Source organism: Coenobita brevimanus, chromosome 73 (assembly GCF_032717465.1).
Source record: "Coenobita brevimanus isolate Jiangsu-jjx chromosome 73, ASM3271746v2, whole genome shotgun sequence".
Lineage (NCBI taxonomy): Eukaryota > Metazoa > Arthropoda > Malacostraca > Decapoda > Coenobitidae > Coenobita > Coenobita brevimanus.
In genome coordinates this window covers 30,398,308-30,414,582 of record NC_137026.1, presented here as the reverse complement: position 1 = coordinate 30,414,582, position 16,275 = coordinate 30,398,308, and the positions used below count along the sequence as shown (strand labels likewise).

At 42.6% G+C, this 16,275-nt stretch overlaps 1 protein-coding gene across 4 annotated transcripts in view; it reads left to right on the top strand.

Moving 5' to 3' along the window:
• Positions 1-16,275, top strand: part of LOC145407459 (uncharacterized) — a 564,352-nt gene that overhangs the window by 447,032 nt on the left and 101,045 nt on the right. For all 4 annotated transcript variants that reach the window (XM_080278390.1, XM_080278388.1, XM_080278391.1 and 1 more), the window contains exon 2: positions 10,361-10,498. In XM_080278390.1, coding sequence (XP_080134516.1) covers positions 10,361-10,498 — 138 coding nt within the window. The remainder of the gene's footprint in view (positions 1-10,360; positions 10,499-16,275) is intronic.

Below are 16,275 nucleotides of genomic sequence, written 5' to 3'. Positions count from 1 at the left end.
ACACTTCATTATCACCATTATTACCACTACACTTCATTATCACCACTATTACCACTACACTTTATTATTACCACCATTACTACTACACTTCATTATTACCACCATTACTACTACACTTCATTATCACCACCATTACCACTACACTTCATTATCACCACCAATACCACTACACTTCATTATCACCACCAATACCACTACACTTCATTATCACCACCATTACCACTACACTTCATTATCACCACAGCTACCACCACACTTCATTATCACCACCATTACCACCACACTTCATTATCACCACCATTACCATTACACTTCATTATCACCACCATTACTACCACGTCATTATCACCACCATTACCACTACACTTCATTATCTCCATCACCACCACACAGCGCAATTACCACCACATCATCAACATCATTGCCACCACACTTCATTGCCACCACACCTATCAACCACACTTCATCACCACAGAATCTCACGACTATCATCACCAATACAACCTTTCATTACCACATCTCTACCATCATGATTACCATCACATTGCACCATTTTTTACCATCACTTCATTTTCACCACACAGCCACAAGTATGACCATCAGAGGCTTCATTATTATCACCACACTTCATCACTGCCTCATCTCTCTACCACACTATCACCACAACGATCACAATACTTCATCATCACCACTATCACCATACTTCATTATCACCTCCACTGCCTCCATACTCTTCTTTATCATCACCAATACCATCATATTCATCACTACACCATCACCACATCACCACCACACTTCATTATCACCACCTACCACCACCACTACCACCATACTCATCACCACTATTTCCACCATACTTCATCACCACCACGCCTCTCCAACTCATCACCACCACACGTAGGATTACCATCACACCTCATCACTACCACACCCTACCCATTACAGCTATTTGTCTCTCCCTCTAGTAAACTTTTCACCATCACTACCACACACCACGTCACTCACCACACTTTCACCCTCACGTCACCATACAACCACACTTTCACCATCACCACCAAACAGCCACACTTTTTCACCATTACTTCTTGCACTTTCACCATATTCCACACACACACACACACACACACACACACACACACACACACACACACACACACACACACACACACACGAGAGAGAGAGAGAGAGAGAGAGAACCATCACCACACACACACACACACACACACACACACACACACACACACACACACACACACACACACCACCTTCGCAAATATTCCTATCAACACCGCAGCGTCACACATTGTCGCTGCCACACGTTCCCATCTCGCTGCCTCCTCCACGCTGCCACAGTCGCCACCCTTTCACACTGATTTGACTCTAGGCCGTATACTGAGTGACATAGGAGGCTTCGAAACACCTCTTCCTTAGCGATTTATTTTGCTTATTACACCTTAACGTTTTCTTGTGTGTTATTTATATCGTTTTCATGTTGACAGAGTATGCATTAATAGTTTAGGTGTGTGGGAGAGAGAGAGAGAGAGAGAGAGAGAGAGAGCAAACTTACTGTAACCTGGGAATAACATATACACCTCAGTTTTGACCCATAAATATACAAGTCAGGAGAGGGAGAGAGAGAGAGAGAGAGAGAGAGATTTACTTACTGAACCATTCTTTGAGGTTCGTATCTCGCACTGAACTATTCTTTGAGGGTAATATCTCCCACTGAACCATTCTTTGAGGGTAATATCTCCCACTGAACCATTCTTTGAGGGTAATATCTCCCACTGAACCATTCTTTGTGGGTAATATCTCCCACTGAACCATTCTTTGTGGGTAATATCTCACACTGAACCATTCTTTGTGGGTAATATCTCACACTGAACCATTCTTTGAGGGTAATATCTCACACTGAACCATTCTTTGAGGGTAATATCTCACACTGAACCATTCTTTGTGGGTAATATCTCACACTGAACCATTCTTTGTGGGTAATATCTCACACTGAACCATTCTTTGAGGGTAATATCTCACACTGAACCATTCTTTGAGGTTCGTATCTCACACTGAACCATTCTTTGAGGTTCGTATCTCACACAACCATTCTTTGAGGGTAATATCTCACACTTGGCCATTCTGGATAAAGTGAGGAAGGGAATAAAGTTCAGGGTGAAAGGGGGCCGAGTACCAGGGAGAAGAAGCCAGGGCGGGATGAACGAGGCACTTGGAGAAGACTAACGACGGCCTCCAGAAGAAGACCGGAAATTGAGGAGTTGGTGCGGGATATAAGACGCACCCCCACCACACCAGATCAAGAAACTGATGAGGTGCTGCACGATATATGACGCAACTGCCACGCCACTTCTGGAAATTGGGTGCTGGATTTAAGCGTTGATTTTGAAGGATTTAGTGGGTGTAAGTTGCAACCCTTTCATTCCAGGCCACACGATTTTTTTTGCATGGTAGAAGACGCACCTTCCACGACACCAAATCAAGAAATGGATGAAGTGCACCAGGATATATGACACAACCCTGCCAAGCCACTCCTGGAAATTGAGAACTTGGTGTAAAATTTAAGACGGGAAATGATCATATTGAAGGATTTAGGAGGTATAAGATGCAACCCTTTCATTCCAGACTGTGATATTTTACGAGCTTTTGCAGGGTAGAAGATGCACCCAACCACAATGGACAGAGAAGCTGAGAAACTGATTGAGCTGCAATTGGATGTATGACGCAATCCTGCCACACCAGAGACATATATTAAGAACCTGCTGTTGGGCTTAAGATGCAAGCTTGTCTTACTAGGCGATGATATTGAAGTTTTTGAATGTTATAAGATGGAACCTTGTCATTCCAGTCTTGATATTGATGAGAGTTTTCCAGGGTATAGGAACGTACTCCGCTTCAATATATCATGAAATTAAGTTGCTTTAGGTTACAAAACACCATCATACCCCACCAGATAGAGAAAGATCCAGAGTGTTTTAATAGGATATAGGACTGAAAAGTTCCAAATCGAATCATGGAAGTGAATTACTTTGAAAATAAGATGCCACCCTGCCACATTAGATCATGAAATTGAATACTTTTTGCCGAGGACGGGACTTGACCGGACCCCACCAGCTCATGAAATAACGCTCAAGTTTTTTGTCCCTCAGCTTGACTGGTGAGTTACCGAAACGAAGCACATTTTGAACTGCGACAGGGGAGACTAGTGGGGTGGGGAGGGATGGGAAGGGAGAAGGTGACATAGGGAGGGGGGGTGAGGGAGTTAGGGGACAAGGTGGGGTAGGGAGGAAGAAGAGAGGGACAGGGGATAAGGAAAGGAGTGGGACGAGGTTGGGGTAGGTAGAGGAAGAAGGGGTCAAAGGAAGGGTGGTTGGGGTGGGGAGGGGAGGGGAACAGAGAGAAGGCTGTGGAGGTAGAGAGGAGGATGGGGGAGGGGAAGAGGGGGACAAGAAGGGTGGTGAGGAGCAGAGGGGAGGTAGAGGGAATGTAGGGAAGGAGGAGGAAAACAAGGGGAGGGGTGATGAGAGTGGAGAGGTAAAAGAAAGGAGGGAGGTGTGGGTGTGGATGGGAAGGGGAACAGGGGGAAGGAGGGAGACAAGGGGGAGGGTGGAAAGGTGGAAAAAAAAAAAAAGAGGGAGGTGGGGGCGTGGGTGGGGAGGGGGGGACAGCTGTGAGTGGGGGTTACTTGCAGGATGTTTTTGCAGATTCAGGAAACCCTTAGGAGAGCACTTCCCGACAACTGTTCCGCTATATAAGACGACACGGGAGGCAGGGTGAGGGAAGTGTTTGTGCCGGAAGAGAGAGAGAGAGAGAAAGAAAGAAAGCACAGACCCTCTCATGATCATAGTTTTCTGGCCTTGATGTTAAGACGCACTTTTTCATTAATGAGGTTATAGCACAGGAGAGAGAGAGAGAGAGAGAGAATGTTTATGGCATGGCGAAGAAAGGGAGAAGTTATTGAACGGAAAGGGAGATGAGTCTGTGAAGAGGGGAGAGGGAGAGAGAGATTGGAGGAAGATGTACAAAGCCCCAGGAGTATTTATATGGAAAACAGAGAGAGAGAGAGAGGATGTTGTTCGAGGAAAGGGTGAGCCGTGATGAATGTTTATACGACAAACGAGAGGGAGAGAGCGACAGACGGACCTGCTGACTGATGACTGGCAGAGAACAGAGAGACATACTGACTGACTGACAACCAACAGAGAGAGAGAGAGACCCAAGGACGCCGCCCCCACTGCTATTGATCTGAGTATTGCAGAAAGCGTGACACGTGAGGCAGACCCGCTTAATTACCTCACACAGTCACTACCCACCACCTCCACTCGACTTCACCCCAACCACTGACAGCTGGGGATTGGAGGGTTAGGGTTGATATGCAAGTTTTTGGCTCTCTCATGCGTGTTAGGGATGAAGTATGCTCCAGGTTTTCTCAACGTTACCTTTGCTCCATCGTCACTACGAGATTTTCGCCCTCCAGTAGTGACGACCGAGTGTTTGAGGTTTAGGGTTATATGCAGGTCTTGGGTCTGTCATGCGTGTTGGAGTTTTGTTTACTGACGTCATCTCCGTCCTGAAGTCACTACAATACTCAGCGTTACCTTCCTATCAGTCTCACTAGCCACCACCTTCACTCGATCTCCTTCACCACTTACGACCCGGATATTTCAGGGTTTAAGGTTGATATGCGCTTTCTTGAGCCTTGTATACCTGGTGGGGATGTATTTCGCCCTCCAAAGTCAGTCATCATCACCTTAGTATCACTTATCATCACTGTGTTTCACCCTTCTTCTTCAGACTGCTGGTAGGATTTGATTGTTTAGGTATCATGTCCAGGTTCTTAGTGCTCCTTCATGCTTTATGTGATGTACGTCCCTTTCCATCCTCTCCCCCTTTCCAATCACTTTACGTCATCTCTTCATCGGCGTCATACCTCCATTTTGCTTTATCTTATCCAGTGACAGTTCTGGCTTTATATCCAGTCTTTTGGTTTTTTTATGCATGGTTGTGGGATGAATTGCGTGTCTTTTCAGATATATGCCACCTCCCTCTCACTTAACCCTGTCACACGCTGACACTTCCTTCTGCTTCATTCCCTTTAGTAATAGCCAGAGTATTTAAGATTATAGACTTCAGGTTCTTGGTCTCTTTCATGCATAGTTGTGGGATGAATTGCGTCGCTTCACTCGCTGCCACCTCCATCCCACTTCACCTTCCCCAGTGTCAATCTCCAGCACCTCCCTACGGCAGCTTTTTCAGTGACGGGTGGGGGATTTGGGGGTCCAGATTTCGCATCCAGGTTCTTAAGGATCCTTCATGAATGATTAGGGATGAATTACATCCCATCAGCCGCTTGCCACTACCTCCCAACCGCCTCACCCTCTTCAGTGTCACATCCCAACGCATTTCTACTTCACCACACCCACTGTCACTTTACAACACCTCTCTACTTCGCCCTGTCACTCTAACACCTTCTGTACTTCACCCTGTCACTCTCACCTTCTCTCTTCACCCTGTCACTAACACCTTCTCCACATCACCCTGTCAGTCTCACACCTTCTCTACTTCACCCTGTCACTCTAACACCTTCTCTACTTCACCCTGTCACTCTAACTCCTTCTCTAATTCACCCTGTCACTAACACCGTCTCTACTTCATCCCTTTACGTTCACACCATCTCAGCATCACTCTGTCACTCTCCTGCACGCTCCCAACCTCACTCTACCCATTGTCACTCTCCAACGCTTCCCTGCGCGTCGCCTTCCTCAGTGATGTGTGGGATATTTGAAAGCTCACTCTCAGCGCCCCATTTCTTGGTTCCTTCAAGCTTGGTGAAGATTGCATCACTCTCAAGTCTCTTTGTGTCCATCTTTGTCCTAAATAGATCCCCCCTCCATCCTCTCCCAAAATGTGGCTCAGTCTTCTGTCTGTTGTCGTTCTTTTTTTAACCTCTCTTTGTCTCTTCATCGCTCACTTTAACCTCTCTTCTGACTTTCATTTTTTTCTCTTTAATCATCTTTCCCGCCACCTTTTCGCGTCTGCTCCTCTCTTCTTTCTTTTTTCTCTCTTTAATTATCTTTCCTCCCACCTTTTCACGTCTGCTTCCTTTAAACCTGCTGTCTACTAACCTCTCTTTTTAACCTCTCTTCTGCCTCTTTTTAACCTTCTCTCATCAGTATTATTAGTATTTTATAACATTGTTTCTTCTGCTCATCCATGTCATTTCCAAAACTATGGTCTCACTTTCCACCTTTTCCCTTCATATCTCTCCTCCTCTCCAAGCCTCTCCGCCCCGTAATTGCCTCCATCCCTCCCCAAAAGCCCTCCACCGCCACCCCGATCCTTCCTTAACCCTTTCAAGCACACTTCTCACCCCTCCACCCCCCCCTCCTCTCTCTCTCTCTCTCTCTCTCTCTCTCGATTCTTCCTTAACGCCTCTCTTCACTTCATTTCCTGCCTGTCCTCGCTCTCTCTTTTCTCCTTTCTTCACCTAGTCTCTTCCTGTCTTTCTTGATCCCCTTTATTTTCTCGAGATTCAGTATTCTTTCTTCCTGTCTTTTCTGTGGTAGGGGTAGTGGTGGTGGGTGGTAGTTGTTGAGTAGTAGTGGTGGTGGTGGTGGTGGTAGCAGCAGTAGTAGTAGTAGTTGTTGTTGTTGTAGAGTGGTGGTGGTGATGGTAGCAATAGTAGCAGCAGTAGTAGTAGTGGTGTTAGTAGTAGTTCTTGTAGTAGTAGATCTCTTAACCTTACTTCCTTCTTCCCCTCTCTGCTCCTCTCTCTCCACCTCCACCTTCGTCCTCCAAGCAGAGTCGAGATGCTCCTTCACAGACTTCTTGAGGAGGAGTTTGGCGTCTTGGTGTTAGTCCTCCAAGGCACACGTCAGTCTTAGGGTTTATTGGTTTAAGTTTGTGCCGAGAAACGTAGCGAAGGAACATAGGCTTGATATAGAAAAAAAAAAAAAAGTATCTAGGAAAATACGCTTGACAAAATAGACGTAACTAAGGAAAATACGCTTGACAGAAATACATCTTCGGAAAATACGCTTGATATAAAAAAGCGTGTCTAGGAAAATGAACGTGACGAAAAGACGTAACGAAAGAAAATACGCTTGACAAAAAAGACGTACCCGGTAAGTAAGAAAAATACGCTTGACAAAAAAGACGTACCCGGTAAGTAAGAAAAATACGCTTGACAAAAAAGACATAACTAAGGAAAGTACCCGTGGCAAAAAACATCAGGAAAATACGCATGACAAAAAAGATTTCAGGATAATATGACAAAAGACGTAACTAAGGAAAATATGCTTGACAAAAAAAGACTTGAGGAAAATACGCTTGACAAAAAAGACTTAAGGAAAATACGCTTGACAAAAAAGGCGTAACTGAGGAATATACGCTTGACGAAAAAGACTGTAGGAAAAGAGAGTTAGTGAAGAAAAAAGAAATGACGCCAAATTGAAAAAGCGTTTGAAAAAGAAAGAAGAAAGACAGAGGAAATAAAAGACCTAAAAAGATGGAATGGTACTTAAGGGATTGAAGGAGGGTGTACTGTTTTAACTCTAGCCTGGCCTAAAACTGCCATCCTTCTATCTTGACTGCTGAGTTTTAACATTAACACTAGAATATGGTGCTAGTCACGAAGAGGTTTCTATGATAAGGACGTTGAACTGTAGTATTGTCTTTTCCTGCCACTGGACGACATGAAATAAGCTGTAAAAAGACGAAAATCTGAGCCAAGTTTGTATGAAAGAAATACAGAAGTGGTCCTGTGGGTGAGTGTGTGGTAAGGACCCTAGTCTCGTCGGTTGTGGAAGCTCCCCAACACCTGTTCCTATGCGATTTATTTTGTTTATTACACCCTACTGTCTGTTCTGTGTTTCCTTCCGATATCGCCCTACTTTATATAGAATTACGTACAAAAAGATGATAACCACCCATATCCAAAAGTAAGTTACTAAGAAATATGTGTTAGGGAGCTTTCCTAACCAACGAAATGACGAACCAAGGACACCCCCTCCCTTACCTAATTAAAGTATCAGAAATAGAGTAAGGTTAGTATTAGGGAGGTTGGAATTAGGTAGGGTTGTATAAAGGAATAAAAGATAGACTAAGATTATACTTCCTAAATTTGCCGTCTCTCCATCTTCAATGCTGAGTTGTAACAATAGATTAACACTAGAATGTGATGCTAATCACGAAGAAGTGCTACTGAAAGTGTGTAGAGTCGTAGCCAAGTAGAATTGTGTAAAGATATAAAAATTGATACTATATATACAACCTTTACTCTGACTTGGGCTAATCTCCCAATTTGGAAGGCTGAGTTACAACAATTCATAAACACCAGAATAGGATGCTAGTCAACGAAGAAATGGTGTTGAGATGATAAGAGCCCTAGCATAGTTTTCTCCTCTGGGGTATGCGAACTAGGCTACAAAAGGACGAAAATCTTGGCCAAGTTAAGGTGAAAAATGTATAGGATTAGAGAGCTTGAAGAGATGTGGAAATGGTGCAGTGAGTGGAGAGAGTGTTCCGTAAGAATACCCACTCCCCTGCCTCTCCTCCGTCCCCCAAACACCCTCTCCCTTCTCTCCTCCACCCCTCAAACACCCTCTCCCTTCCCTCTCCTCCGCCCCTAAAACACCCTCTCCCTTCCCTCTCCTCCGTCCCTGAAACACCTCCCTTCCCTCTCTTCCGCCTCTCAAACACCCTTTCCCATCTCCTCTCCTCAAACACCCTCTCCCTTCCCTCTCCTCCACCCCTCAAACACCCTCTCCCTTCCCTCTCCTTCACCCCTCAAACACCCTCTCCCTTCCCTCTCCTTCACCCCTGAAACACCCTCTCCCTTCCCTCTCCTCCACCCCTCAGACATCCTCTCCCTTCCCTCTCCTCCACCCCTAAAACACCCTCTCCCTTGCCTCTCCTCCACCTCTCAAACACCCTCTCCCTTCCCTCTGCACCCCTCAAACACCCTCTCCCTTCCCTCTCCTCCACCTCTCAAACACCCTCTCCCTTCCCTCTGCACCCCTCAAACACCCTCTCCCTTGCCTCTCCTCGTCCCCGCAGTCCTGTTTAATTATATCCTGGCCGAGTTGTAATTATATTCATGATGGGTGACGTCCACAAGGTACCTCTCTCGCCTGCAGTGGTGGTGGTGGTGGACTGCAGGGATGTGGCAGAGTTAGGGAGGCTGATGCTTTGGAAATGAGGGAATGATGTGCATAGTGGAGGTGGGGTGTTGCTGTGTGATGGGTGGCTGGAGAGAGAGAGAGAGAAATGGAAGTAGAAAGTAGTGATGGAAATAGAGAGAGAGAGAGATGGAAGTAGAAAGTAGTGCTGGAAATGAGAGAGAGAGAGAGAGAGTGTGTGTGTGTCTGTTTAGGTAGCTATTGAGAAAATGCCTTCACCTGTACTATACAGTAGAGATAGAAATATTGTCTTGTATACCGTACTTGGATACAGATATACGGAAAAGTAAGAAGACGCGCCAATTGAAGATACAGTGTGGTGAAGAGAATACAAAATGGTCTCCACACAGCCGCAGTTCAGTTAACCAACCTTTATTGTAATTGCTATGATGATAATGAACATAGAAGAACGTAGGATGGTTAGGACCCCAAGGGTTGTGTTTATATAGACGTTTAGCCTCATAAAACCCTGTAAAAGGTGTAAATATAGCCCAGTAAATGGTGTAAATATATCCCTGTAAGAGGTGTATATACAAGCGTGTAAAAGGTGTAAATATAGCCCAGTAAAATAAATATATCCCTGTAAAAGGTGTAAATATAGCCCTGTAAAAGGTGTAAATATAACCCTGTAAAAGGTGTAAATATAGCCCCGTAAATGGTGTAAATGTAGCCCAGTAAATGGTGTAAATATAGCCCTGTAAAAGATGTAAATATAACCCTGTAAAAGGTGTAAATAACTCTATAAAAGGTTTAAATATAAGCCTGTATAAGGTGTAAATATAGCCCTGTAAAAGGTGTATATATAGCCCCGTAAAAGGTGTAAATATAGCCCTGTAAAAGGTGCGAACATAGCCCTGTAAAAGATGTAAATGATAAAAATACAAAACTGCGTCTGGCGATATTTACTCAAAGAAGAATTGTACTGAGAGTAAAGCGAATTAGTGAAGAAATATGGGCATGGCACTGAACTGAAAAGGAAAATAATTGTTAGTTATATTAGTTGATAGGAAGTGGCAATGGATGTTTAAGTAATTGTTAGTTATGTTAACTGATAGGAAGTTATAATGTTTGTTGAAGTGCTAATGTATGTTTAAATAATTGTTCGTTGTGTGTGTGACAAAATAATTGTTAGTAGTGTGGGTGTGTGATAACGGTATTTGTGTTTGCAGGCGGAGGTGGTGATGGTCGAGAGAGCAGTGGAGGGTCAGGGGGCAGCGCTCCTGCCGCAAACGGCCACTCCAGTCAGCAAGGCCAACCCCAGCAGCACCAACCCAGCTCAGCAACCAAAAAGAACCCCGCCCAGAAGGGTAGGTTCCCCCCTCTCCAACGTCACTATATACACCACTTTCATACTAGCCTCACACTACCCCCTTACTCATACACCCTCTCACTCATACTACGCTCACACTTAAACTATCCCCTCACTCATACTATCCTTACACTATTCCTCATTCATACTACCCTCACACTTACTTTACCCTCTCAGTCATACTACCCTCACACTTACACTACGCTTTCACTCATACTACCCTCACACTAACACTACCCTCCGACTCATACTACCCTCACACTTACGCTACCCTCTCACTCACACTACCCTCTCACTCATACTATCCTCACACTTACACTACCCTCTCACTCATACTACCGTCACACTTACACTACCCTCTCACTCATACTACCGTCACACTTACACCACCCTCTCACTCATACTACCCTCATACTTACACCACCCTCTCACTCACACCACCCTTTCACTCATACTACCCTCACACTTACACTACCTTCTCACTCATACTCCCTTCACACTTCCACTACCCTAATCTTAATACAAATAGTCACTACTTTCATAGACACTACCTTCTCATTCACACTACCTTCACACAACCACCACCCACACACCACCACAATTCTCACACAACCACTTCTCCAACCACTAACCTGTCATACTAACTCCCAGTAAAGACAGTAACCTAAATCACCACCTGACTCCACTTAAGATAATTTGTTTACTGAAGACTTAACCAGCATCTTAAAGGCCTCTTGTCTCTGGTCACTTTTACATCAGTTTAATACGGGGTTTGGTAACATTAAATATATCCTTGTAAAGTAGATGGAGGAATGGGTTAGCTGATACTGGCCTTGTGGATATAAGAATGGCTTAGCATAATCTAGCAGTCTTGTAGTTTTAAGAATGATTTAGTATTAGTATATATGGGCCACTGGATGTAGCTGTAGTTGTATTATTTTAGTGTTGTATTTATGATTTTAGTCCCACAAGAATCCACACACTACAGAACGTAAGACCCAGTGAGAAAGGATGAACATATTCTCCCCTTCTATTTAAAAAAAAAAAAAAAAAAAAAAAAAAAAAAAAATAGGATATCCCAGTCAAATATTACCAAACAAAAGTGCAAATTATACGTAGCAAAAGTTGTTTCTAGTGAAGCCTCCTGTTAAATGTTATGTAAGAAAAAATATATGTCTCTTTAATGTGTTCCTGGTAAATAATGCATAACAGAAGATAAAACTGTATAAACCTCCATCACACGTACGTACCAAAAACTGTCTTCATATATCTTGTTTAACAGTGCAAAAGAAAATATATATATAAAGGTATGTGAAGTATCTCTAAAGGTGCTATGTAAAAGATAAAAAACCTCCCTGTTAGTACGTAAAAAAAAGAAAGAAAGTATATTTCCTTGACTAATAGCACGTAATAAAGATATCTCTACTGTCTTTAAAGTCTGCCAGTCAAACAGTATGTAGTCAAGAGTATCTCTGTTTCCCTGACAAACAGCACGTCATAAAAGATATCTAAAGTCTGCCAGTCAAACAGAACGTGACAAAATATTTATGTATTCCTGAGAAATTACGTAGCTATGGTTGTCTCAAAAGTTTCTCTTGGACAGGACGTAATTATGTGTATGTATCTTGATATCCCCATCGTATCATAACAGGTTAGAAATAAAACTTTCTGTCCCCAAATATCTAACTTATCCTCATGAAGTACTGTTTATATTTGACTAAAGTATATTATTACATGTACCCCCTAGCATAAGGTAAAGGCCAGATATACATAAAGGTGTTTTTATTGAAGTATCCTCATTACACAGTACATAAACAGTCGATTCTGTTATTACGCTAGACTCTGGTAAATGATTATGATTGTGATCAAGGTTATACATGTTAGTCATGTAAGGACTCTAAGGAGTACGATAAATATGCAATAAATTAGTGAGAAAAGCTAGATTATTCGTGTTTAGGGAAAGAATGTATGATAAAGTATATTCAGTAAGAGAAAATATGATGTAGATACGTTGAAGAGAAAGTTTGATGTAGATAATTTATATTTTAGAGAAAGTATGAGGTAGGCAAGTTATGTTTAGAGGAAGTTTAGTGTAGATAATTTGCGTTTAAGAGAAAGTATGATGTAAAAGTTATGTTGTAAAGAAAGTATGATGTAGAAAATTTACAGTATGTTTAAGAGAAAGTATGATGTAGATGAGTTATATTTTAGAGAAAGTATGATGTATGCAAGTTAGGTTTTAGAGAGAAAGTATGATTTAAGTAAGTTCAGTTTTAGAGAAAGTATGATGCAGATAAGTTACGTTTTAAAGAAAGTATGATTTAGGTAAGTTATATATTAAAGAATGTTTGAGTAGTATGGTCTAGATAATAAATTTCTGGGGAGGGAGGGTACGATCTGGGTGTTATAAGGTACCACGACACACACGCTGCACTCTGCCTGTTGCCATCACTTGCCGTATAGGTGCCACTTAAGCTGTTGGCCCCTTGCATGACCTAGACACTGGATGCTCAAGCTGGCACTGTATTAGAAGAGGCTGGATAAGCTTATATTCACCGGTTGGCTCTAGATTCACACACATTCCGTATTTTGCATTATACTTTTCAAAAAATCCTGCTTGACTCTATTTGCTAAGGATTTCCCACAAAGTATCAGACTTATATTAACTGTATTTCTCAAAGTCCACTCGCATCCCTTTTTCTTCACTCTACCCATAAAAGTTTTGGTTAATTCAGAATGTACAGAATTTTCCGTTGTTGGTTAGTTCTTTTAATACTGTATCACTTAAACAGAATAATGATCGTCTAGCTGTGACCTTAGTAAAAAAAAGAAAAGAAAAAAGAAAAGCACTTTCCCGTGACTGGCATCATATTCTGGTGTTATCTCCTCTTGCAACTCCGTACTCAAGATGGAGAGCTGGCAGTTGTTGGCCAAGTTAGAGTGGAGAGGGAATATCGTTAAATAAATGTGGATATCGTTGAGTGTGGTGGACCCAGAGCCAATTGTGTGAAATATCCAGTCTCAGTTGATCGTATTATAAGCTCCTTAACCCCTTTAAATTCGTTGACATTGTTATTATTATTATTATTGTTGTTGTTATTATCATTATTATTACTGGTATTATTGTTATTTAATGCTGCTATTTTATTATTATTATTATTATTATTATTATTGTGATTATTATTATTATTATTATTATTATTTATTATTATTATAATCATCATCAGTACTGTGATCATTATTACACAATTCTCTCTACCTCCAGACGATGTTATGGAACGTAGGAAAGATCTCGTGAAAATTCTCTCTCTCTCTCTCTCTCTCTCTCTCTCTCTCTCTCTCTCTCTCTCTCTCTCTCTCTCTCAGTTCAAACATTCCATCTTAACTCCATCTTAACCACCATTAAAAAAAAAAGGCAAAATAAACACACATATAACTAGAGTAAAACAGAGACGCCACGGTACTAAAGAGCATGATGTCAAGGTATAAAATGCAAACTAAATCGCTGAAGAAAAGGCACTACGACGCTTTCAGTACCACCTAGAATAAATCCCTCTAATCCCTACATATCCACCTCTAGGAAGATGAGGAAAATCGCCAGTCAGTAGGAGGATTACAAGAGAAGAAATCCAGAAATCTCTTGGTAATTTTCTCATTTAATCTGGTAATTCTCTCTTGCTACCACTAGGCGATTTTTTTCAGCCTTAAGGAGATTACGTGTGGAGGATTCATTGGCGATTTATCCTACCCCTCCCCAGAGATTTTCCACGTTAAGTAGAATGGAGAGACTAATGAGGAGAGAGTGTGTGTGAGAGATGGAGAGGGGAGAGCGAGGGGCAGGGATGAGAAGGAGGGATGGAGTTTAGAGGTATGTGAGAGAGGGGGTTGTAAGTTGGAGTGGAGGGTGGAGGGGGTAGAGGGAAGGGGAAGACCAGGGATGAGAATGAGGGATGGAGTTTAGAGGTAGATGAGAGAGAGGGGTGTAAGTTGGGGGGAGGGCAGCGAAATGGCAGGGGACAGGGCGACATGGAAGCGATTTGTTTGTGGCCACCTCCTACCGGATTAAGGTGTCTGGCTGTATCCCATTGGAGCCCAGTGTCCAGAGTATTGGACAGAACTGGGAATTTTCAAATCTTAATAAAGTAGGGAACCCCCGGGTAGGGACCTATGAGCTTCGCAACTATGAGCCGATAGGCGGAGGGCGGTACGCTTAGTACCCTCCCAGTGCATTGCCTTGCCCAGCACCCCTGGGATCCAGTGGGATACAGATAAAGATAGGGAGATGGATAGTTAAAAAGATAGGTAGGTAGATATATAATGAAGAAACAGGTTAAGGTAAGGAAGAGGTGAAGGGGTTGTGGAATGCAGCCGTGTCAATGTTGCAGCGCCATTTGCATTCACACGCTAGTGGCTGGATCAATTGCACCTTACGTCACACCTGCTGCATCGTGACCTCTATTTTTATCATTTATATATTTGTCTATCTGTCTTTATTTCTTTTGCACATTTACGTAACACTTGTTGCATCGTGATTTATTTTTTATTTTTGTTTATTTTGCACAGTATCACTTGTTGCATCGTGCTTGTATTTTTTTCATGTATTATTATTATTATTATTATTATTATTATTATTATTATATTGCATTTTATATATATACAGTGTCGCTTTTGCTCTGCTTTTTTACATTTTCATATCTTTTCTTCGGTGGCGTAATTTTCATGTTATTAATTCCTCTCCAGTTGATTTTCATTTAGGAGAAGCTTAGAAGTGGAGGGCTTAGATACTGCCTTCCTTATCCCCTTCACTACGAGGCTGCCATCCAGAGCTGAGTAAAACCGTCTGGATATAGTAAGAAAAGTGACGTCCTCAGGGTGATGGTGTTAATTTTGGTGTCTAGATCACGAGTGTAGTGTGTCATGTACAGAATAAATAGCTGACAGAGAGGCGCTGCGAAGTTGTCTATACTGCCACTTCATTTGCTGAGGTCAGGTGTGATGTACAGAATAAGTCGTTGACAGAGAGGCGCTGCAAAATTATCACTGCCAGATGGAGGTGAAGGTGAGGTTAGGTGTGTACAAAATAAATCGCTGACAGAGAGGCGCTGCGAAATTATCTGTACTGCCAGGTGGAGGTGAAGGTGAAGTCAGGTGGATTGTGCAAAATAAATCGCTGACAGGGAGGGGCTACGGAATTATCTTTACTGCCAGATGGAGGTGAAGGTGAGGTCAGGTATAATGTACGAAATAAATCGCTGACAGAGAGACGCTGCGAAATTATCTATACTGCCTGGTGGAGGTGGAGGTGAAGTCAGGTGTATTGCACAAAATGAATCGCTGACAGAGAGGTGCTACGGAATTACCTATACAGCCACTTTTAATACGACCTTCATTCTCGCTTGGGCTCGTATTCCTATCGGGTAAGGAGACTCCCTAGCACCTCTTCCTTAGCGATTTATTTTTGGATACGTCTTGCTATAATCCATGGGTCTCCAGCACGTCTTCCATAGCGATTTATTTTTGGTTAATGCTAGAGTGTGGCGATATTGGAAAGATTTGTGTAACAGAATATGACTGGAAGGAGTAACAAACAGAATAAATCGCTTAGGAAAAGGTGTTAGGGAGCTTCCTTGCCCAAAGACGATTGACAGGAATGATACATGTTTTCTTCTAAGGACTTAATTCTGATGAGGTTTGGAAGCTTAAAATATCGTCTGTACTCTTTCTACTCCAACTTGGCCCAGAATTGCCATCTCTCCGTCTTGAATGTTCACTTGT